This window comes from Sciurus vulgaris (genome assembly GCF_902686455.1).
Source record: "Sciurus vulgaris genome assembly, chromosome: 11".
NCBI lineage: Eukaryota > Metazoa > Chordata > Mammalia > Rodentia > Sciuridae > Sciurus > Sciurus vulgaris.
The window spans coordinates 13,678,863-13,704,332 of NC_136472.1; the positions used below are offsets into that span (position 1 = coordinate 13,678,863).

At 38.5% G+C, this 25,470-nt stretch overlaps 1 protein-coding gene across 2 annotated transcripts; it reads left to right on the forward strand.

Moving 5' to 3' along the window:
• Positions 1-753: 753 nt before the first annotated feature.
• On the forward strand, positions 754-24,285 carry LOC306639562 (membrane-spanning 4-domains subfamily A member 4A-like). 2 transcript variants are annotated; one of them, XM_079103235.1, is made up of 7 exons: positions 754-965; positions 9,693-9,852; positions 17,036-17,164; positions 19,268-19,324; positions 20,431-20,583; positions 21,236-21,337; positions 24,005-24,285. In XM_079103235.1, exons 2-7 carry the CDS (start codon positions 9,709-9,711, stop codon positions 24,032-24,034), a joined length of 615 nt encoding a protein of 204 aa, XP_078959361.1. In that variant the 5' UTR covers positions 754-965; positions 9,693-9,708; the 3' UTR covers positions 24,035-24,285. The 2 variants fall into 2 exon arrangements, with proteins under 2 accessions (XP_078959361.1, XP_078959362.1); XM_079103236.1 differs by lacking the exon at positions 754-965 and adding an exon at positions 1,370-1,836.
• Positions 24,286-25,470: the final 1,185 nt, after the last annotated feature.

A 25,470-nucleotide genomic window follows, 5' to 3' on the forward strand; every position in this document is an offset into this window, starting at 1 on the left:
TATATGTGTATATAGATATGTGGATATATAATTTGTTTTTATATATTGTATTTATGCATATTGTCACACTCACTAACATGAAAGTGCACTCTACCACTGAGCTATATTTCACACTTTTTTTTTTTTTTGGAGACAGTCTTGTTAAACAGTTGAGGCTGACCTCAAACTTGTTATCTTCCAGCCTCCACCTCTCAAGTAGCTGAAGTACAGATAAAACTTAGTATTTTTTTTTTTTTTTTTTCCTTTTCATTACTGAGGATGAAACTCGGGGAAACTAGCACAGTATGATTTTTCTTTCTTTCTTTTTTTTTTTATTTTGACCCAGGGCTGACCTTAAACTTTCCATCCTCTTGCTCAGCCTACCACGTAGCTGGGATTATAGGTGTACATCACAGAACCCTGGTAACTTCTTGCCATTGTATGGACTTTCACAATGACTCTCCAACAATGTAATTTCATGCAAATAACATGTTTCAATCATGTATAGCTTTCTATGAAAATCAGAGATAATACAGAACTGTATGAAAATGTGAAAATGGGCTTTCAACGAGGGCTTCTAAATGCCATTCGATTAGTTTGTGTGTATGAAGAACCTTTCAACAGAGTCGGGCACACAGCAAATCCTCACACCGATACCCACAATAGTCACCACTGTTATTTTCACATGAAAGACTGTAAGCGGTGACCACTGCTTTTTCAGCAAATTGCACAATATCCATACACACCCATATTAGGGACACAAAATCAGTTAGCACTTCCGGCATAAAAGAAGAACTAGTTGTCTTCCTCAGAAATTCTCAGCACAGCTGTTAGGATTTAGAAAAAACACTAGAAAAAAAAAATGCAGATTTAATCTGAGTCAGGTGTGAAGCGTGGGGAGGTGATTCTAACTGCACAAAGAATCTGAGGTGTTTTCTAGACCCTGGACCCCGTCAGACACAGCCGACGCTGCAGGCAGGAAAAAGGTAGGTCCAGGGATGTCCTTCCTGGGCTTTCAAACTGATGGATTTTCAGTTACTGGCTCTTAGGCTCCTGGGGATAGGAGAAAGAATGAGACAGCTCACATGGCAGAGGCTGGTATTCTGGATTGGGCTGGGTGGAGTTCACCTTTAAGTGTACAGCTGGTGCATTTGAGGAGTGGGTTTGCAGCACAAGATGAAGATGAGGGACAGTCAGCAACCTCCTGAAGACCAGAGCTGGGTGTGCGTAGGTCTTTTTAGTTACTTTTGTTCTCTAAATTTCTGGGCTCTCAAAAAACTATAAGCAATATTTTCAATGTTTGATTAATCATGCCATGTACCTTTAAAACACCCCTTCTTGAGTAGTCTTCATTCACTGCCTCCAAACTTGTTATTTTTGTAATTCAACATTTAAGAAAAGATCTGCCACATGCAGAATCTGGTGGGGATGGCTTGGGGTAAAGGCAGGGTTCCCAGCGGAATAACGCTGTCCTGCCATCGTCCGCAGTCTGACCTAGTTCTCCAGCCATCTTTGTCACCTTGCATGGTACATCCAAGCCACGAACTGAGGCTGCTCATGAGGAAGTCTCCTGATGGAAAATACTTTGAAGATTCTTAGCATTGTGGAGATCACAAAGAAGATCAGGGGAGACTCTGCCCCATGCACTCTCCCTTCAGAAGAGGTGAAAGAAACCCAGAGAGGGAAAGTGACCTGCCCAGAATCACACAAGTTAATGAAAGAGCTGGGACTCTGTTGGATCCCATTCCAGTCTGTCTCCCCGCCCAGGTCACATTTCTATATCACCACTCTTTTCTACTAAAAACCCAGCCAGGAGCAAGCCTCCTTTGGGGTCTATATTTCCTAAGTTTGTCAAAGGTGAGTCTAGCCCTTCAGACCACTCTCTTTATGCCTCCTTGGAGATTGTGACCCCTGAGGGGAATATTAACACAAAAATAAGGATGCAAAAGATGGGCGGGCGGTGGTGCTGATCCACAGGATTTGACAGCCAACAGGAGATGGAGGAGTTGCCTATGTCTCTCCATCTCTGTACCAGAGGCACAAGTAAGTAAACTGTAATTGTCAAGGTCTCAGGGATGTCACAGGCAATGTGGCAATAAGTGTCAGATACTTCCCTAACCTGGAAGAAATGTTCTTAATACTATCCAATAGTCTGCAGTTTGGGTTTTCTTGATATTTGAAAATATTGGTTGCTGGAGTGTAGATATATATATATATATATATATATATATATATTTTTTTTTTTTTTTTTTTTTTTTTTTTTTCTCCTTGGGGAACTGACTTGTCCTGGATAAGAAACTCATGGATTTCTGTGATATGAAGGTAGGAGGCAGCTCCTTCCATTGCCAGAGTCTCTTAGGAAGACTCAATATCAGCCAGGCTTCAGTGTCCAGAGCCTCACCTATCTTGCCAGAGAATAAAGTCAATTGAAAGCATTATTTTGATATAATGCCTTTGTCATGGGGAAGCCTGCCACCTTACTGGAGAAGCTTTAAAGACAGAAGAGCCACCAGGGGTGTTTGTAAGAAGCTGAAGATAAACCCGACAGGGAAAGGCCACATTACATAAAAGAGAATAAACTAACGTACACATTCAGTTGGACTGAAAAGAATCCTCTTTAGTTATTTCACAACACTTTTGCTTCTGTGGCAGAACAGGGAGGTAAGTTGAGTAATTAACGTGCAGTGGGGAGTTGTGTCTGAATGGAGGCGAGACTCGGTGAACCAGGCGGTGTACGAGTGAAGGACCTCCAAAAAGGAGACCCCGACTCTATCCCTCGGACCGACGGCAACCCCAATCAACCGCAGGAGGCGTCACTTGATGCAAACCGCAAGAGGTGTTTATTCCAACGCGCTGGGACCCGACTCGTGACTCACGCAGGAGTCCAAGGGTCGAGTCCCTAGCAGAAAATCTTACAAGTTTATAAAGGCAGAAAACCACACATCGGGAGGGGTCGCACATGAAAGGGAGAAAAAGGAAAAAAAAAAGAAAAATGGGGGAACAAAGCTGCCGGGAAATTCCAAAGGGGGTCTGAGTTGTCTGATAACATACAACATGTTTTACAATGTTTTACAACAGGGCGTAGATTCTGGTCAATAGTTTCTGGTAATCCTACTGTTTGAGCACTATCTAGTTATCTGGCTCAACTTACTCTTTTACTCTCTGTTTGGGGCTGTTTCCTGGAACAGCTTTAGGGGCTTTTGCTCCCATCACTGGGAGGGTGACCTCAGGGAGTTAAGATAACCGGGAGAGTGACCTCAGGGAGTTAAGACAATGGGCGGGAGACCTTAGGGAGTTGAGATAAAACAGCTTAAAAAAATGTTCATTCTTTAGAACAGCTTACAGCTTAAAAAATGTTCACTCTTTAAAACAGCTTAAAAAGAGTTCATTCTTTCACGAGAAGGTTCAGAGTCAGGTGGGATGTCTTGCTTATTCTTACAGAGCAGACGGAGAAGAAAGGGGAAATTTCTGTGAGTGGGACCAACATGTGCAAATGCCCCAATATAAGAATGAAATTGTTGCTTTGGAAGAACTAAAACAAGGCCAATACATTCGGGACTTCAAAAACAAAAAGGAGAGACAGCAGAGTGACATATGACTCTAATCCCAGATATTCAGAAGGCTGAGGCAGCAGGATTGCAAGTTCAAGGCCAGTCACAGCAACTTACGGAAACCCTCTCTCAAGATAAAAAGCAGGGCAGTTGGGGACACGCTAGAGAAAAAAAAAAGAAAAAAGAAAAGAACAGTCTGGAAATGTAGCTCAGTGGTAGAACAGTCCTGGATTCAATTCCCAGTACCACAGAATAAATAAGTAATAAATAAGAAGTTCAAGATAAGATTAGGGTATCAGAGGTGGGCTGAAACAGCGGTTTCTCTTAGCAACAACTTTAAAAATGTTTAACTGTTTACTAAGAGTAGTGAATACAAAGGAAGTATTGTAAGGATAGAGGGTGACAAAAAGATACCCTCTCCCCCGATGATGTGCATTTTTATGTCACAATTTACATTTTTCTACATTGTGTGTTCCTTTACGACCTATGAAACCTTATATTTGACCATTTTAAATTTTACCCATTGTATTAGTGATAGGAATGATGTAGACACTGTCATTATACTATTGATTTATTCTGAATTGAACTCTATGTTTATGGCTTTTATACCTTCATATAGTTTCATGATAGTATTTACCCTTTGGTTTCTGCTTGAATAACTCCATTTAGTATTTCCTGTATAAGTCTAGTGATAATAAATTTCCTATTTTCACTTCCCTGAGAAAAATCTTTATTTTCCTTGAAGGAGAGTTTTTCTGGTTATAATATTCTTTTTTAAAAAAAATTCATTTTTATTTTTTAAATTTAGATTCATTGTACACAAATGGGGTACAACTTTAGTTCCTTCCTCCTACCCTCTCCCCACCACTCATTCTTTTTTTTTTTTTTTTTTTTTGCGGTGCTGGGGATTGAACCCAGGGCCTTGTGCTTGCAAGGCAAGCACTCTACCAACTGAGCTATACCCCCAGCCCCCCCACCACTCATTCTTGAGTGGCAGTTATTTTCTTTATTTCAGCACTTTGAATTTATCATCCCTTTCTCTTCTGGTTGTCAGGAAGTTTTGCCAAGAAATACACTGGATATATAATCAAGATTCTCTGATATCTGACATGTTTTCTATCTTGCTGTTGTAAAGTTCTCTCTTTGTCTCTTTGTCTCTCTTTGTCTTTTTGGTCTTGATGTTTTTGTCTATAATATGCCTTGAAGAGGAACTCTTTAGCTTGAATCTCTTTGGCTTGAATCTCTTTGGCTTGAATCTCTTTGGCTTGAATCTCTTTGGGCAACTTGGAGCTTCATGGATCTGGATGTCCATCTCTCTCCTGGGACTTGGGAACTCTTCAGCAATCATTTCATTAAGTGAACTTTCTAACTTTCTCCATCTCTTCTCCTACTAGAACTCCCATAATGTGAAAATTTGCTAATGGTACGTTAGATTTTCTTCATACGTTTTCACTCTTCCCCTCATTCTTTCCCGTCTTTTGACTAATTTCCAAAGATGTTAAGTTCACAGATTTAAAACTTTGGCTTGACCTACTCTGCTCTTGAAATCCCTTGTAGTTTTAAATTTGATTTATTGACATTTTCAGTTTTGAGTTGCTGTTTGGTTCTTTGTGATGTATATACGATATATATATATATATATATATGAACATCATATATAATATAATATATATATTATATATATATTATATATATTATATATATATGAACATCTTTGTAATATACATATATATAATATATATAATCTTTGTAGTATATGTAATATCTTTCCTGAGTTTTTCATTCAGATCATGAATTGTTTTTCTGATTTCATTGAATTGTCCATCTGTATTCTTTTGTATCTCTGAGTTTCCTTAAGGGCATTTGAATTCCTTCTCAGGAAATTCATGTATTTCTAGTTCTTTGGAGTCAGTTATTGAAGAATTCTTGCATTTGTTGGAAGGTGTCATCTTTCCTTGCTTTTTAACTTTTCTTGTGTAGCTGTGTGGAGGTCTGCGTGACTTTTGGAGCATTCACATCCTCCAGACTTTACAAAGTAGCCTTGCAGGCAAAGGTCTTCACCTGCACGTGAGTCTGAGCGTGTGGGTTGGGCAAGATGCAGTCATGTTGGTTCCGGGCGGGGCAGCCTTGCAGGCTTCACGCGGTTGTTTCAGCTGAGAAGAGCTGGAGTCTTGGGCTCAGGATCTTACAAAACTGTGTCACTTGGGACTTTAGGAACATGTTCTCTCACCGAGGCACAAGTAGATGCAGATTGCTCACAAATCTGGGGTCTTTGACCCTGAGGCACAAACTAGCAGCTTGGACCTAGAGGCTGGGGATGGAGTTGAGACTTTCTGATCCTGGGGCAGAGGGCGATGCTCAGGATCAGCATGGCTCTGTGGAAGAAGGGGTGCTTTGAAGGTTCAAACTTTAGGGGACATTTTACAGCTTCAATTTGAGTCCTAGAAGGAACATGGCATGGTGGCACCTCAGGCCCCAGGGAACATGGTACACTGAACCCTGGGATAGTGGGCATGGCGGTATTCCAAGCTCTGTGAGTCAGCAATGGTCCAGGAGAGGCAAGGCCCAGATGTCGGTTGGGTCCCTGGGAGGCATGAAGCACTACCATAATGCGTCCATTCCCTGGAGATGCATACTGTCTCAGAGCCTGAGTAGTCCAGTTCCAGGAGGTAGGGAATATGACTTTCTTTCAGTCTGGGGGTTTGGGGTTGTGGAACACTCAGCAAAAGCTCTGGTTCCCTGGGCAAGGCTCAGCACATCAACTCCACTTCAGAAGGCACAGTAAAGCTGTGGTTTCTGGTGGAACATGGAGCCATTCCAGCTTGTGTGCTGAGAGACACAACTGTCTAGTCAGCCTTGACTCTAGGTACCTAGGTGGCAGGACACTAGGTCAACTTGGACACCAGCCATGGAAGTTGTGACTGCCCTAGTTGGCTAAGATTCTAGGTCCCTTGGAGGTAGGGTGAAGTTTGAGCTTGCTTCCTAAGGAGCAGGTTACTGAATTCCATAAATTTGAGTGTATCCTAAAAATTAATGTTTGCAATTACTAGAATTTTATTTAGGCTTCTTCTCCTCAGTCTTTCTCTGAAATTGAAACTCCTTCTCCTGATTTCCATTAGAAAGGATTGGGGGATGGGGCAGCTACCTGGTGAGTAGGCCCCAGATTATCTCTGGAATTGTGTGGCTGTCAGGTGGGCGACACAGAGGAAGCAAAGCCTCAGAATGTAGGGTGCAAAGGTCACTTGCTCAGAAGCCAGAGGTGCTCCAGCAGCAGTCTGTTTCCTAGAGGTCACAACACAGCAGCAGCTCAGGCCCAGGAGGCTTCCATCCTGGGAAGTATAACAAAGCAGCTCCATAGACATGTGGACTCTGGGTAGTTCTCTCAGCCTCTGTGAGGACTTCAGGAGTCTCCAACAGCGAACCTTGCAGGTGTCCATGGTGGCAAGATGGGTTGCTGGTGTTCTTCTGCTAACTTATTCTCTCCAGAAGAAATTCCTTCCTGGGTCAGAGCTGGTCCCAATAGGGTGGTAGAGACAAGGTATTTCCTTCTCTTCTCTATAGAGTCATTCTAAATCTCTGTGTTCTACATGATTTCTGCTATTGCTTTGCAGCTTTCTGATATTCTTCTGTAGTTAATTTCCCCTAAATGTGGTAAATGTGTGGCTTACTTGTTGTTTTGGTTTTTTTTTTTTTTTTTTTTTTTTTTTTTTTTGCAGGAGATAGGCATGAGGAGCTCTAGTCAGCCATCATGCTGAATCTAATTATACATGTTTTCTTTGTTTTTAAAACTATGACTTCTGGGTGATTTCTTAAGATTTATCTTCCAGCTTACTGATTCTATTTTCAGCTGTTTTGTTATCTAACACACTGATCAAGTGTTTTTTTTAATGTCAACATTGTACTGTTTTCATATTTGAGATTTATTTGAAGCTCTGCTGAAAATCTGTCATGTTACTTTTTGCACTTGATATTTGACTCTTTAGTTTCATGATGCAATTTGTGTTTGAATACTGTCATGTATCACTTAAAAATGTGGATACATTCTGAGAAATGCATTATGAAGTAATTTTGTCATTGTGCAACCTCAGAGTGTGCATCACCAACAGGTGACTATGACGATTTGATGATAAGATCTTATGGGACCATCATTGTGTATGTGGTCCATCATTAATTGAAACATCATTAAGTGGTGCATGACACATTTGTGATATATTCTACATTTGATTATTCTAATCTCAGCACTTGATGTTTCTCATAATTCAGTCTTGTAGTATTGTGGTTTTTGTGCATTTGGTGGTCTTTGATTGTGATGGTATACTGAGATGATGCTAATTCATGGACTTTTTGGAAGCTTATATCAAGGATACCCATTTCCTTCTTTGTAGACTCCAATATAAGATTTATTCAGGAAATTTGGCCTTTTGATCTTATTTCTCCTTTACTCTAAGGTTCTCAAAACTATATTTGAGAAGGAAAATTACCACTACCAACTGCTGTACCATTTCCAGAATTACAAACAGTAATTCATGTTTTATACCATAGAGAACGTCTTTTCTTACATAAGTTTACTCTAAATTCTTTAGCCAGCTGGACTTGTTCCTTTCGTATTCTCTCTACATTTCACTTCCAATTTATTCTCATATGATCTTTGTATTTGGCCATCATTTTACCTGATTTATAGAGATGTAGTTGTTTTAAGTTTAAAAGGAAATGGAGTTTTAATTCTGTTTCTCCTCATTGCTTTTGGAAATTTTCTTTAAGAGAAGAAGAAACTGATGTTTTGGTTGTATTCTCATATTTATCTTCTAATCTTAAGTATTTCAATATCATTCACATAATGTGTTTCTTATTAGTTATAAATTTGACTTTATTTTTATTTTTTGAGGTTGTACTTATCATTTCATGATTTTTCACTTTGAGCTTTTAATTTTACAGAATTCCATAGATATGAATGTATACTAAAAATCAATGTTTAGATGATTAAAATTTTATTTAGACTTTCCCCCTCATTCTTCCTCTGAAATCAACCCTCCTTTTCCTGATTTTCATTAGTTTTATTGCTAAGTATCTAATAATGCGGTTCTGTTGGTCTATCAAAGACAAAAATAAGTGGATTGTCTGAAGATATCTGAGTTGTTTTCCTGGACATAAAGGATTTGAACAAATTAAGTATTTAAAAAATATCCTGTTACCAATAAGAGGGCACATATCTCCAAACTTGAGACATTTATGAGTCTCAATGAAGAATAAATTATTATCAGAATCAATTTGAGTTGAAGAATCTCAACAAGCTTCACTTCTCTCAACACTTATGGAATTGTACCTGAAGCATTTGAATATGGACCCACATGAATAAAATTTTTCAAATTACTGACACTTATCTACATACAACCTGATTGGAATTATTACTCTGAGCAGAGAACGAGGCATCAGAATATTATGTTTGATTGCATTCTTGGAAGGACAATTATTCTGTATCCTTACTATACATTGGCAGGTCAAGATTTAAGGCACTCTAATAAGACAAGAGGTTTAAAATTGTGGTGTCAAAGACATGACTCTGAGCCTTAAGTTCCGTCCTCAAAGTCTGGAGTTTGTAGAACAAAATTCAAGGTTACATAAATCACACTCAGTAAAGATAGACGTGGGAAAGCTTCTAGTTCTGAGAGTGTTCCTGTGTTCTGAGAAGAAAAAGGGGATTATGAAAATACTATACATAAATGGTAATGCTGATGATTCTGGGTAGCTTACTACTCATATTAAAGTGATTCTTCAATGGAGAGGTGGCTGTAACTGATGGAAAAGGCAGAACAGGGATCTAGATAAATTTGATCACACTTGAAATATGAAATTGAAGAAATTTCCCTAATTGGGGGGGTCAAACACATATATCTCAGTTCTCTCCACATTTTCCTCTCTTCAACACTGTCGAAGATCTTGACATCACATGGACATTAGATTCTCTCTCCTTTTCTCCTTCTTCCTCTCTCCCCTCTTAATATGTTTCTTTTCATACTTTCCCGACCTCAAATAGCTATCATAATATAGGCAGGGACTATAGTCCAGAATTTGCCCATAGGGAGGAAGTTGACTCAGATTACCTTGTCCCTCTCTCTCTGGTCACGTCCAGGTCCTCATTCTGAATTGCATTTCTTCTCCTAGGGCTGTTTCTGCTGCCATGGCAACCATGCAAAGAGTGCCACAGACCACCCTGGAGGGTAGCCCTGCTCTGCAGTCCCTGGTGCAGCCAGTCACTCTCCGCTCCTACCTGTGGAAAGATATGCCAGAGAAGTTCTTGAAGGGTGAACCCAAGGTCCTCGGGGTGAGTCACTTGCATGTCTGAGAGAACAGTGGTGTCAACTCACACCTGATCAACCCAGTGCTAAACACTGACCCCTGAGCCTTGTAGTCTATCCACCAGTCTTAGAGTCTTCAGTGTTCAATTTTCAGGCTTTTCATTTGAAAAAAATGTTATCGTACTCTATCACATCATGCTTTCAATCCAGCTTCATTTAAAGTGTGATGATTTCAGATCAATTCCAGGTGGTGGGTCACCCAGGGGAGTTATATTTCACCCCAGTAGAAGAGCAACTGAAGAAAAGGCTCGGTGGACTAGCTGAGGTCCCCGCCACAGGCCTATCTGGTAGTAGATGGACAATTTGTCCCTTTTCTGTCCTTCTGTTTCCTTTTCTTAGCCTGCCTCTCAGATGGTAAGGAATCTTTTACCGTCCAAACACTTCTCCCTGGAATCTCAGAAGGATGTGGTTGAAAGAAAAGGAGAGTTTAAATAATGCCAGTATAGTGCAGGTTAAGGGATGCTGAATACAGAGGTTCATTTATGTCTCAAGCTTCAACTGGCCTCAATTAATCCTACATTACAGTCTTTTTTTCCCCTCCTATTCAAAATTTTTTTCCATTTTGGAAAACAGTTATTTTCCATAAAAATTGTTATTTATATTGACATACACAAGGTTTATTTTTAATATATTAAGAAGTATTCTTTTCTTTTGTGGTGGCACGAGGGATTGACCGCAGGAGCACTCGACCACTCCCCCTCAGGGGCTGCCACATCCCCAGCCCTATTTTGTATTTTATATAGAGACAGGGCCTCACTGAGTTGCTTAGTGCCTCACTTTTGCCGAGGCTGGCTTGGAACTCATCATCCTCTTGCCTCAACCTCCTGAGCTGCTGGGATTACAGGCATGTGCCACCCGACTTAATAAGTATTCTTAAACAGACTTTTTAAAGAACAATTTTAGCTTTACAGTACAATTGAGAGGAAGACACAGATGTATACTATATATCCCCTGAGCCCATACTTGCATAGTTCCCATTACCAATCTCCCTCACCAGTACATTTTTTACAATGAACTTTCAGTGATAGACCATTATAATTCAAAGTCTACAATACACATTAAGATTCTCTCTCTGTATAAGTGTATAATACATGTATCCACCACTTCAGTGTCAGACAAAGTAATTTCCCTTTTCTAAAAAACCTACATGCTTTGCTGACTCATTCTTTCCTCCCCTCTGGCCCTGGAAACTGCTGTTGTTTTAATTTCTCTATAGTTGACCTTGTTCCAGAAACTCATACAACTGGACTTAGACAACAATTTAAATTAACTATTTAATTAACCAACAAATCAAACAATTTAGCCTTTTAATACAGATGTCTTTCACTTAATATACATTGTTTCCTCCATGTATTTTCATGGTTTGGTAGCTTGTTTCAATTTAGCATGGAAAATATTCCTTGTCTGAATGTACCACAGTTCATTTATATATTCTTCTGTGGAATGATATTTTGGTTGCAAATGTGAATAAAGCTGCCATAAACAAATGTGTCTGGGTTTTCAGTGGCCATAAATGTTCAGCTCTTTGGAGTGAGTATATGGTGCTCGAGTCCATTTTGTGTTGTGAGAACAAAATACCTAAGACTCAGTAACTTAAAAAGGAAATGGGTTTATAGGGCTTATGCTTCTGGTGGCTGAAAAGTGCAAACTTCATTGCACCCTAATGAGAGTTTCTTGACTGCATCAGGGCGTTGTGCAGGAGGATAAAAGACAATGGCCATGTACAGAAGAGGTCAAGCACATGCAGTGCCTGAATTTATAACAACCTGCTTTTGTGAGAGCTACCCCTCTCTTCAAGACCAGTATAAACCCTTATGTGGACGGTGCCCACTTGAAATAATTACCTCCCCCAAGGGCCTCACCTCTTCAAGGTTCTGCCACCTCAACTCTACCACATTGGGGCCCAAGCTTTAACCACTCAAACCTTAGGAAGACAAACTGAATCCAAATTATAGTGTATTGTAAGAGTATGTTCAGTTCTGTAAGTAACTTCTAGAATCCTTTATCAAGACTACGAACTCATAAATGCTGGTGAGGATGTAGGGAAAAAGGAACACTTATAGACTGCAGAATTGTAAATTAGTACAACCACGATGAAAATCAGTGTGGAGATTCCTCAAAAGACTAGGAACCACTATATGACCCAGTTTGACTACACCTAGGGATTTACCCACAATGATTAAAGTCAGCATACCATAGTGATACATGCGTGCCCATGTTTATGGCAGTGAAATTATGGGACTTAGGTGTCCATAAATGGATGAATGGATAAGGAATGGGTGGTATGTGTGTGTACACATCACACACATAATCACACATAGAAAGTGGAGTTTTATTTAACCTTTAAGAAGAACAAAATTATGTCATTTGAAGGAAAGTGGATAGAACTGGAGAACATTATGTTAAGTAAACAGCCAGACTGAGAAAGTCAAAGGTCATGTGTTTTCTCTAATATGTGGAAACTAGAGAGAAAAAAAAAAAAAAAAAAAGAAAAGGAAAAAGATAAGGGGATTTCATGAAAATAGAAGGGAGTCCAGTAGAGTAGAAAAGGGACCAGAGGAAGGGATGAGAGGAAAGGAAAGTGGGGTTTTGGGGAAAGAAGATGACCAAATTAAGCTATATGAATGTACAAATATGTAGCAACAAGCCCACTATTATGTACAAGTGCATTGTAAGCGAAGACCTTAATTAAAAAAGGAACCGTAAGCTGTATTCCAAGTGTCCGCCATTTTGATCATTTTGAACCATGGTGAGTGAACAGTGTGGACCATGGGTGAGCATCCGGCTGCTCTGAGTCCTCTCCAGGGTTCTGTGTTGTCCGTGCTCTGGGATGGTCCAATTAACAGTGCTCAGTGGGATCTCACTGTGGCTTTAATTTGCATTTCCCAGTTAACGTGTGATGTGGGGTACCTTCATGCGTGACTCTTTCATCTTTATATCTCCTCTGGTGAGGTGTCTGTTAAAATCTTTGCCTCTTTTTTTTTTTTTTTTTTTTTTTAAACCAAGTTGTTTGTGTTCTTATTGTCATGTTCTAAGAGTTCCTTGCATATTTTTTTATAATAATCTTTTGTCATCTATGTCTTTTGGGAATATCTTCTCCCAATCCCCCCGGCTTGCATTTTCTTCTCTTGACAGTATTTTTTTTTAACTTGTTCTAATTAGTTATACATGATATTAGAATGCATCTAAACACACTATATAGAAATGGAGTATAACTTCTCATTCTTCTGGTTGTACGTGATGTAGAATCGCATGGGTGTTGTATCATATATGTACCTAGGGTAATAATGTCCAATTCATTCTACTATCCTTCCTACCCCCGGTATCTTTCACAGAGCAAAATAATTTACTTTGAATGAAATTCAGCTTCTCCATTCTCCCTTTCACGGAAAAGTCTTCCACATTATGTTGAAAAAGTGTCCCAAACTCTAGGTCATCTAGATTTTTGTCTGTGTTATCTTTTAGGAATTTTATAGATTTGAACTTTACCTCTAGGTATATGAATCATTTTGCATTAATTATATTGAAGGATAAATGTCTATGTTTTGCTTTCTAGTTTTACAAGTACTATCTTTTTTCATTGTATCTTCTCTCCATTTTCAAAGATCAGTTGACTGTGTTTATGGGCCCATTTCTGGGCTTTCTATTCTATCCCTAGATCTGTTTTTCTGCTATCTGTACCAATACCATAGTGTCTTGATAAATGCACCTTTATGATATGTGCTAAGGTTGGTTAGTGTTAGACTTCCTACTCTATAGTTCATCAATAAGACATTTACTATTCTGAGTCTTTCACTTTTCCATATAAACTTCGGAATCAGTTTGTTCATTCCTACAGAATAACTTGTTGAGATTTTGAGATTGCATTGACTATCTACATGAATTTGGGAAGAAATGAAGTTTTGACAATATTCAGTCTTCCTGTCTATGAACAAGGAATAGAATAACTTCTCAGGCTTACTTAATTCTTTGATCTATCTCATCAGAGTTTTTATAGTTTTCCTTGCAGAGTTTGTATAATTTTTTTTAGACCTATACCTAACAAATACCAAATCAATACCTAAGTATGTCATTTTTAAAGTTGCTAATTTAAATAGAGTAAACCATGCTTAAGAAAGAATCTCAAAGCTGGAAGACAAAGTGTTCAGCCTTGAACATTCAGAGAGTATTAAAGAAAAATTAAATAACCATGATAAGAATATACAAGAATTCTGGGACAACATGAAAAGACCCAATTTAAAAATCACTGGAAGTGAGGAAGACTGTGAGGTCTAGGCTAATGGAATGGATAAACTCTTCAGGGAAATAATAATAGAAAAATTGCTAAACCTTCAGAATGAGACAGACATTCAGATACAGGAAGCAATCAGAACCCCAAATAAACAAGATCAAAAAAGAACCTTTCCAAGACACATTATAATTAAAATGCTTAAAATACACAATAAGGATAGAATTCTGAAAACCTCAAGAGAAAAATGTCAGGTCACATTTAGAGGCAAGCAATCAGAATCATTTCTTCTAATTTCTCAGCATCAACTCTACAAGCCAGGAGGGCTTGGAATAATATATTCCAAGTCATGAAAGAATGTAATTGCTTATTGTGTTTTAATTTCAATTTCTACTTATTGCAGGTTCATTGGGAAGAGATTGACTCTTGTATCTCCTCCAAACTCTGCTATTATCATTTCGGATTTTATTAGTTCCAGGAGGTTTTTGTTGTTTTTCCTTTAGACACACTCTACATAGACCGTTATGTCATTTATGAACATTTTTTTTTCTTCCCTAGTAATATAAACTCCTCTTATTTCCTTGTCTTTCTTTAATTTTTAAAAATTTGTTCCAATTAGTTGTGCCTGACAGTGAAATGCATTTATATACTTTGCTAAATCATACATAAATGGAGTATAATTTCTCATTTTTCTGATTGTACATATTGTAGGATCACATTGGTCATACAGTCATATATGTACATGAGGTAATAATGTGTTTCACTCTATTATCATTCCTACCCCCTTATGCTTTTCCCTCCCTTCACTCTATTCTACCTAATCTAAAGTAACTCTATTCTTCCATATCCTCCCACCTTGTCTTTGTGAATTAGCACCCACATATCAGAGAAAACATTCTACCTTTGGTTTTTGGGGATTGGCTTATTTTGCTTAGCATAACATTCTCCAACTCCATCCATTTATAAGCAAATGCCATAATTTCATTCTTCTTTAAAGCTAAGTAATATTCTGTCATATAGATATAGATATAGATATATATAGATATAGATAGATAGATATAGATATAGATATGTTTATATCACAGTTTCTTTATCCATTCATCTGTTGAAGGACATCTAGGTTTGTTCCATAGTTTGGCTATTGTGAGTTGATCTCAACTCCTTTTCTTCCCATGTTGGTTTAGCTGGGACTTTGGTACAATGTTGAAAGGAGTAGTATTTCCTCACCTTGCCCTTCATCTTGGTGGGAACACTTTGAGTTTCTCAGTGTTAACTATGAAGGCAGTGGTGGAATTTTCTTAGATATTCTTTAGCTAGTGGAGGAAGTTCCTCTCCATTTCTAATTTACTGAGAGCTTTCATAATGTCTATTCTGCATCTATCAATAGGATCACATGATTTTTCTTCAGTTTATTGATGTGGTTGGTCAGATTAGTTGATTTTTAAATACTGAACTTGCCTACCTGGGAAAAATAACACTTGTTACAGAAGATAGTTCTTTTTATATGTTCTTAGATTCAACTTGATAATGTTTGTCAAAGATTTAAGTATCCGTGTTCATATTTTAGTAAGGATTTTAATGGTGTTGATTTACAGTTTTCTTTCTTTCTTTGTTTATTATTTGGGGGTAATTTCTCTCTGGGTTTGCTCTTATGGTATTGTGTCCTCTTGTAGAATAAGTTAGAATGCATACTCACTATTTATACCTTCTGGAAAATATTATAGAGAACTGGTATCATTTCTTTTTTTAAGGGTTTGTTAGAATTTGCTGCTGAAATCTTCTGGAACTGGTGCTTTCTGTTTTTGAGTATTTAAATCATCAAGTTATTCTGTTTAATGACATAAGCCTATTCATATCAGCTATTTCCTATTGTGAGTTTTGATACATTGTGCCTTTGAGGAGTTATCACTTCATCTAGGATATCTAATTTGTAGGAACAGAGTTTCTTATAGTATTTGTTTATTAACCTTTTCATGTCCACAGTTTCTGCAATAATGTTCCCTATTTTGTATCTAATATTTCTAATTGGTATTCTCCTATTTCTTTCATAGGCTAACTGGAAGACCTTTTATATTTCGCAGTCTTCAACTACTGGTTTTATATTTTTAATTTTATTGATTTCTGTTATGATTTTTATTTTTTCATGTTTATTATTTGGGGTAATTTCTCTCTGATTTTGCTATTATGGTATTGCACCCTCTTATAGAATGAGTTAGCTCATGAGTATGCATAGAATGCATACCCACTATGCATTTATTTGTTCTTCATTTTTCTGGTTTCCTAACATGAAAGCTCAGGTGATTGATTTTAGATCTTTCACCTTTTCTAATGCAGGCTCACATGCTATGAATTTCCCTCTGAGCACTACCTTCGCTGTATCCCAAAAGTTGTCATGCACTGTTTTCATTTTCTTTGATTCCTTCTTAATGCCTTGGGTGTAACTGAACTCCAATTCTTCATTTTTATTTACTGTACTCAAACTCTTTCCTCAGGACCCAGATTCCAAGAGAATGCCATATTTGCTTCTTGCCCCCATCTAAGTTTTTCCTTCAGGTTACGTCTCCTTGCTAGAATAATTGCTCCATATGTTCAGGGTGATACCTGTTCAAGCATGTGACAAAGAAAAGACCATTGTGGTAGAAGAAGCAACAAGAGTATCAAAAAAGTGCCCCTGGGCAGATTTGGGCATGTTCCTGCTAACCTTGAAATTAATGGGTCAATGATAAATATTCTGAGGGATAATTTTGATAAGTTAGTACATCCACAGTTCTTTATGAGAAAAAAAGTGGTAAGAATATCTGGAAATTCATCAGACTATATCAAAAGATGGAGGATGAGGGTCACTGAGTGGTTGAATAGAAGTAGCATGGTCATCATTTCAGTGGTGGATGATCTTTTTTAACTTCCTTTATCATTTCTAGGTTGTGCAGATCCTAGTTGCCGTGATAAACCTCAGCTTGGGGATAATAATGATGGCTGCCACGTTGCCCTTTCATGGACCAAACCCCATTTCGGTGTACATAGGGTACCCAGTTTGGGGGTCAGTGTTGGTGAGTAGCATGCCTTCTGGCATACTTGGAGATGACAAAACACTGTTGTTCACGATGAGAGGCTTTGCTTGGAGTTCTATCCCAACTCTACTTAGTAGTTCTAGAACTTTGAGAAAGGTATATTCAAACTTCCCATGGCTCAGATTTTTCATATTTAAAGTGAGAATGAAAATACAAAACTCATGGTAAGCTGGATAAACCAAATATTTAATATTTGTATATTAAATATACAAATTGTATGTAAATTGTTTCATACATGTATTCTTAAATTAGCTATGGGCAATAGTAATGCACTTGCTATTATCCACTTGGAATAATCTAGACTCACTTCTGTAGCAGTCCACACTGTGCTGAAGCTCATGGGAGCCCAAACAAAATGAAGGTGTCGTTAGCAAGGAAGAAGAGGAGACATAACTGATAGGCAATTTGTACTGTCGAGCTTAGAAAATGGAGTTGCTGTCAGATAAGTTTTGATTCGTAAGTTTAATGAAAGTAATTAGAATTTAAGAAAATTTAAAAATAGTTCCCTAAAACAAAACACTGGAAAGTTTTTTAGCAAATTGAAAGGGTACATTGAGTGTAAATTATCTACTGACAAGAGGAAGGTTAAATTGTCTAAAATGGGTCTATGTCAGAACCAGGGAACACATCAAGTGTTAAAGGATTTCCATTTATCTATAAAATTGAGAATAAGATAGAGTTTTGTGATAGGCCTGCTTTTTAAAATTTTCCTGTCCTGTTTACAGCAGAAGTGCCAGATTTGAAGAACAGCAAATGCCAATCTCTTGGAAGTTGAGCTACACTTTATTTAGTAATTCTAATGCCAAAATAGCTTTTTCGAAACTCGTACCAAAATCTGGGCCCCCTACTGAGTTGCACAGTCCTGTCTCCAGTAATCTCCACCAGCTTCTCAGGGAGATTTTTCTTCCTAGCGTGGATGAAGAAATTGTGACTTAAGAGGGTTTGCAGGAGAAAGGATCGGTCCAGTTCTAGAATCACAGACTCTAACCATTCCAATTTTCCACTTCTGCTTTCATTTTCCTTGCACAACCATGATGGATACCAGCTTACTCAGTTCATAACTTCTATGCACGTTCAGCGGCTCACTGGGAACTGCAGGAGCTGTGTCTGTCAATTGACTTATGGGAGGACTGCAGGTGTTTGCCACTTGACGAGTCTCTGCTTTGTCAGTAGAAATATTTTTGGTGCTACCTTCAGTTATTTCTCACTCTTACTTCCAAACTTCAGTTGTCAAGTGCCTCCCTTTTCTCCTTTATTTGGTACAAGTACAAAGACCAATTGTACAGTTAGTTTTCTTATTTGGAGCCTCTTCAGTCTCCAGTACAGCCATGTGTCTTGATGAGAATCTTGAAGAATTATCTTCATATTGGTACATTTATTCACATTAACTTTTATTTCTTTTGGAACGTTGGCATGTTTTATTCATATAATCTTTCACATTCCTTAAGTCTAGTCTTCTGAGATGCTATATGTAATTTTTTCTATGTTTATTGAATTTTTTCTCATTAAATCTTATTTTTTATATAGAAATACACAAATATCTATAATTCATATATAAGTTCTGGCAGAGCATATGTGGTATTATGTATAACATACATAATATTGGAATATGTTTTCCCAAGTGACTGACTGAATTTCAATAGTCCATGTTAGTTTTTAGATGATATTCTTGGGTGTTGGAAATATAAGTTATATTCATATGTAAGTACTAGTAAGTCTAACCAATTCAAATATTTTCTCACCTAAGTATTTTGAGTAATATACTCGGAATAGTATTTTATAATAATCCACATCCTTACCTTGATTTTAATTTTAAGGAGGAAGTAATCTCATGTAGCCACACTAAACTTGACTTTTAGATGAAGATAGACATTCTATCATGTTATAGAAAATACTGTTCTTCACATTTTATCAACTATATTTAAGTCAATAGCTCTTTTAAATTGTAAATGTAAATAATAGTAATTGCCATGTTATTTTCCCCATAATTCCATGAATTTAATAAATTAATAGGTTTTAGTAAGTTATAATTTCAGATGTTTGTTTAATTTTTTTGAACCAAATTTTTCTTCTTATTCCTAGTTTATTATTTCAGGCTCCTTGTCAGTTGCTACAGCAATAAGAACTACAAAAGGAATGGTAATATTTCTTTTTATTCTACTTTGGCATCTGAAGAGGAAGGATTTAATTGAATATGCATTCTTCCTGAACATAAATCAAAGGTTGTTTTTTTGATTTAAAAACATCAAGAGATATTATGAATTTCACCTAGAAATTTCTCTCTTTCAAAAATGGTGGTCAATTGGCAAGGTACTTCCTACAAAAAATTTTATGCAGATGTAAAGAATTCTGGAAAAGAAATGTCAGGTAAATTCAGCCATCCCAGTCTTGAAACTTGAAATCCAGCCCAACAATTGGTTAGGTATTGGAGTGAACTAATCTTTATTGACCTACTGATTAAAATGTGTATTCCAACTCTATCCAGGAAGGATTTGAGTTTGCAATAAAAGAGGTTCACAAAGCACTATCACACAAGAAGCAGCAAATTTAAAACATCACTCTTAGGCCACCATGTCTTTCAAAAGCCAGTCAAAGGCAAAAGTCCAGATCTCAACAAATATTTTACTGGCTAAAGGCCAGATTTGACTTTTCTTTGCCCGGAAGATAAATTTGAAATTCTGAAGCATGATAAATACAGGCCTTCCAAATCTGTCCTTCCTAGTTTCTCCACCAGCAACAGTCATTAGAACATACCTCGTACAACATTCATACCAAACCTCACACTTGCCTGAGCAATTTCAGTCTCTCGAAAAAGCTTCCATACCTTCACCATGAGAAAATATGGACAAATGAATACCCAGCAGAGAGAGATGATATGAGAGTTGAGAAGCAGTTAGAAAATGATGAGAGAAAGGTCACTCACCTGTAGCAGAGCAGGGGAGGAGATGGACACGGAAACTGTGTAAAGGACTTTGAAATCCCTCCTGGGGTATTTGGAGTTCATCTCTTGTGCCCAGAGGAGTCATCTGAAGGATTTAATCTTGGGAATAGCAAGATCGTATTTTCATTTTGGCTAGAGTTTAGGATTGAAAATCCTGAAGGAAAAGAGTCAATGAAGAGATAATTGAAATAATTAAGATTGAGAAGATGAAATGTATTGGGAAAGAGGTGGAGGTTTAAAGAGGTAATGGGGACCTCTCTGGGGATGTCGCAGGCTGTTTTGATTGATTTTCATTTCTTTTTAGGTCCGAGGCAGTCTAGGCCTGAACATCTTCAGTGCTGTGCTGGCTTCAGCAGGGATCCTAATCAATGCATTCAGTGTGACCATTTTTGCCTTCTATTTATATCACTACAGTCAGACATTTGAAAATTGCCAAATGACCAGGTCCATTCTAATAGTAAGTACTTCCTCTTTGCCTGGGAGACCAGGGTGGAAGGAAGTATGCAGGGCTCTGACTTTGGTAAAAGCAACCTTCATTAGTGAGGCACCTTGGGAAGTTGGATGTGATCGAGAAATCAGACACTCTTTTATGTATGTAGTCTTCAGGTCTGCCGCTCATTGCTCTTTCTTCTATGTATGATGAGGCCAACAGACCAGAAAGCAATAGTGACGGAACACATACTTATTTAGTAGTTACTGGGAAGAGCATGTTTGCACCATTTTCCTGTTTAATTTTAAAACACTGATCAGTGTGTACTATTATTCCCACTTTTTAAAAAAAGAGGGCAGTTTTCAGTTCCTAGACGTCCCCAGGGCTTCCTGAGGGAGCCTGATGAAGTCACACGGTTATTAATAAGTTAAAATTGTCTTGAACATTATCCCACAAGGAGTGATAAATCCAGCAACCTTCTTGACATCTCTTGACATTCTTGCCAAAGTTCAAATTTCCTTTGGAGGACATTTTAGCCTCCACATCCAGCTCCCGACAATTTCTCAATCTTTGTTGTGTATCTTACTACCTTTTTGTATCACTGACAATAGACTGGGGCAAAGAAGCTAAGAGCCTTCCCCTCCATTCCTCGTGTTCCTTTTATTATGATTTGCTGTAGGGTCTGGATGGTGTGGTGCTCACTTTGAGTGTGCTGGAATTCTTCATTGCTGTGACCCTCTCTGCCTTTGGATGCAAAGTGACCTGCTGCAACCCCAGCGGGGTGAGTATTGGCCTTCACATGAAGACATCTCTACCAGTTTTCTATTACGTGTGGCCCACTTTACAGACCTAGAGGCTTAAGACAGCACATGCTGATTATCTCAGTTTCAAGGCTCAAGAGTCTGAACACAGCTGAGCTGGCTCCTCTGCTCGGGGTCTTACTCATGGGACTATGTTCTCATCTGCCACTTTTGACCCTCTTCCTTGCTCGTGTGGCATATTTCACTCTAGAACTCATGACAGCATTGTTCTTTAAGGCCAGCAGGAGGGCAAATGTCTCAAGTTCTTTCAGGCTATTTTAAAGGGCTCACATGATCAGGTCGGATTCAGCCAGAATAATGTTCTTTTTGATATACTCAGAGCCAACTGATCACTAACCTAGTCACAGAAGTGCTACCTCATCATATCTACAGGTCCCACCCTTTACAGTTATCTGTCATCTCCCATCAGTCCATTCAAATCACGAAGCTTTTAGCCTATGATTCCAACGCTTCCCCAAGCTGCCACACTCAAGGGGAGAGAATCACAAAGGTCTGAGCTCTCGAGTGTGATCTTAGAACTCTGACTAACCTCCTTAAAGGGTATCCTGAGTCCTGATCAGAGACTATTTCACAATGGAGAGGTCCCCCAAGAATTCCGGATTTTATTTCATTACTCAATTACGGAAACCTTCCCTGGACTACTGAAGAAATTCCAGGGATTTAAGCTTCTCCGCCACTTTTTGAGACCTGCAACAGAATCTGCTTGCTGCTACCAGAAAAGAAAGACTCACACAGAGAGTAAGCAAGAAATGGAAGGAGAAAGAGACCAGGAAAGAGGCCCTAAAAAGAGTAGAGTGTGTTATCCAGATTTTTCACTGTTGAGACAAAACACCTGAGAGAAATGACTTAAAAGAAGGAAAGATTGATTGTGGCTCCTGATTTCAGAGGTTTCAGTCCGTGGGTGATTGGTTCCACTGTGGAGGGTGTGGTGGGACAGTGCTGTTTACTTCGTGGGGCAGAAAAATAGAGAGAGACAGAGTAAGGCAGGGACCGGGGACAAGATATGGTCTCTAAGGACACACCCTTGAGGACTTAGTCCCTTCAACTATGTCCCACCCCCTGTAGTTTCCTCCACCTCCCAATCGTCCACTCAAATTATTAATGTATCAATAGACTAATCCATGGATAAGGTTAGAGGTCCCTTAATCCAATCACTTCCCAAAACCTCTACCTCTGAGTATTGCTGCTTTGGGGACCAAGTTTTCAATACATGAGTCTTTTGGGAAACACTCCAGATTCAAACCATAATATTGAGAGTTCCAGAGAGAAAGTGGCTAGCTGGAGGGACTGCAGCTGGAGGGACTGCGAATTGATTCAACCACTATGGAAAGCGGTATGGAAAGGTATGGATTCCTCAGAAAACTTGGAATGGAACTACCAATTGACCCAGTTATCCCACTCCTTGGCTAATACCCAAAGGACTTAAAATTAGCATACTATAGTGGTGCAGCCACTTCAATGTTTATGGCAGCTCAGTTCACAAGAGCTAAGCTAGGGAACCAACCGAGGTGCCCTTCAACAGATGAATGGATAAAGAAAGTGTAGTACAGATACACAATGGAGTATTTCTTTGCCATAAAGAAGAATGAAATTATGGCATTTTCTGGTAAATGGATGGAACTGGAGAACATCATATTAAATGAAATAAACCAATTCCCAAAAATCAAAGGTTAAATGTTCTCTCTGATATGGGGATGATAACTCACAATAAACAGAGGGTGGGTAGGGAAGAATAGGAGTGTTTTGGGTTAGACAAAGAATGAAGGGAAGTTAGAAAAGATAGTAAAATGAATCAAATGTTACTTTCCTATGTTCATATATGAACACATGACCAGTGTGATTCCATATCACAACCTGTGAATAAATTCCCAGGAAAGTGGGAAGTTGTACTCCAAGTATGTATAACAAGTCAAAATACATTCTACTTTCATGTATAGCTAAAAAGAACAAATAAATAAATAAATAAAACCCAGCGGCTGCTCATTAGCTTCATTACCCAAAGGCCCCAGGGCAGGAAAACTCACAGACAAATATAGAACAATAGTTCAATGAGACTACTTTTGTGGTTCTCATTTCTGTTCTTTTGTGCCTCCTTGCCTGCTTTTGAGGCTCTCCCGGTAACACCTTAACAAACACCCCCACAGAGGAGACAGGAACTGAATCACCTGAAGTCTAATATTGAGTTTTGCATTATTGAGGTGCTATAAGTGTGAGTTTGGTGATAATTCCTGCCGTCCTGGGCCAGCGTGAGTTTAGTAGGGCTTTATCAGTGGTGGCCGATCCCCATGTGGATGTGCACTGTCCTCATGGGTAACCTGGTTTGGAGGAGCAGCCCTGTGTTTCCCACAGCTCCTCTGTTCCCCTAACTTGTCAGGAACCATCATCCATGCGTAAGGTGGATCCACTCTGAGACTCAGCCCCAACGGTTGGCATCTCAGCCCCAGGACCACCGTTGGGTGAGGGTCTAGCTCTAACCCGGTCTGAGGAATGCCTGAGAGTCCACCAGACTGCTCTGGATGGAACTTAGAGAAGAAGGAGGAGATGCTGCCGCTGATGACCTTGGGGGGGGGGGGGATGCCTGAGGTCGTTCTGTCCACTCACCTGTGACATTCTCTTTTATTTCACAGGTCGTGTTAGTTATGCCACCAAATCCTTAGGTGGCAGGAAGAGCACCTCCTGCACCTTTAAAGGAAGTGTGACGCCACTGACCAATCAAAAGAAAAATGTTCCAGAAAATCTTTTCTGACTTCAGTGTAGGAAAGTACCAAAGTACCAGAATCCCACTCTGATCTCTGTGTGTGTGTGTGTGTGTATAAATTCAGAATCATGTTCTTAATTTTCTCCAGGAACTTGACAACTCAATCCTCTGTATCTTTATCAGAATATTAGAAGTTAAATAAATAAATCATGCATTAAATAAATAAATCAAGCTACCTGCTTCCCATCCAGATGCCATATTTGTGACAAGAGACTTCAGTATTGAGGTCAGGAAAAGAGTAATGGGGTAAAGAATGTGAGCTTCTGTACAATCAACCTAGGGTTTTCATCTTGAAAATCTCATGTCTCTTATTTGCTATGTGTTCAACCTGGACACACTACAAGATTTCTCTATATTATTCATGGATAATAATATCACTTGGCTCACAGTCCTGTGATAATTATTTGGTATAATGTAAGTAAAGTTACCAAAGACAACATGTTTCCCTGTTGGAAGTCCCATATTGGTGGGGAAGGATACATAATAACACATAAGTAATTCAGCTATTTTCCTAGATTGTTACAATCTAGGTAGAATATGTTTGTGTCTCTTTAAAAGCTTAATCTCTGATGCAATAGTAGAATGAGTTGGGAAAACTTGTGTACTCTTGGTGGGGATGTAGATTGGTGTGGTCAGTTTAAAAAAATGTTGGACATCCCTCAAAAAATTAAAAGAGATCTCTCATATGAACACAACAATTCCTGTTCTCTGCACCCACCAAAGGAAATGAAATCAGCAATGCTTAAGGAAATCTGAACTCTTGTGTTCACTGAAGTATTATGCAACAGCCAAAAAGTGGAAACAACTTATGCGTGCACATCAACCGATGAGTAGATAAAAGGAGATCTACCATGTGTCGTAATATCAGGACCTGGAAGGCATCGTGCCAAGTGAAACTAGCCAGCAGAGAAAGGGAAGGAGAAAAAGATCTCAATTAAGAGAAAAATGTTGAAGACAGATAGTAAACAAAACAGTGGTTATTTGGGGTAGAGGTGGGTGAGAAGGGAGGAAATGGGGAGATGTATGTCAAAGGACACACAACATAGTAGATATGTAGAGATCTAATGGACAATATGAAGACCTGGAATCTGGGTAGATTTCATCTGCTCTACACACACACACACACACACAGAGGTAAGATGATAGTTTCATCAATTTGTTTCACTGATGTAACCATTTTTGTTTTATGTATCTCATAATATCACATTGTATACAAATACAGTAAAATTTATAAAAAAGGAAAGTGTTTCACATCATGATACATGATCCCTAAATACCTAGTATATGTTTCCTAGGAATAACGTTCTCCTGTACAACCTCAATACTCTATTGTGT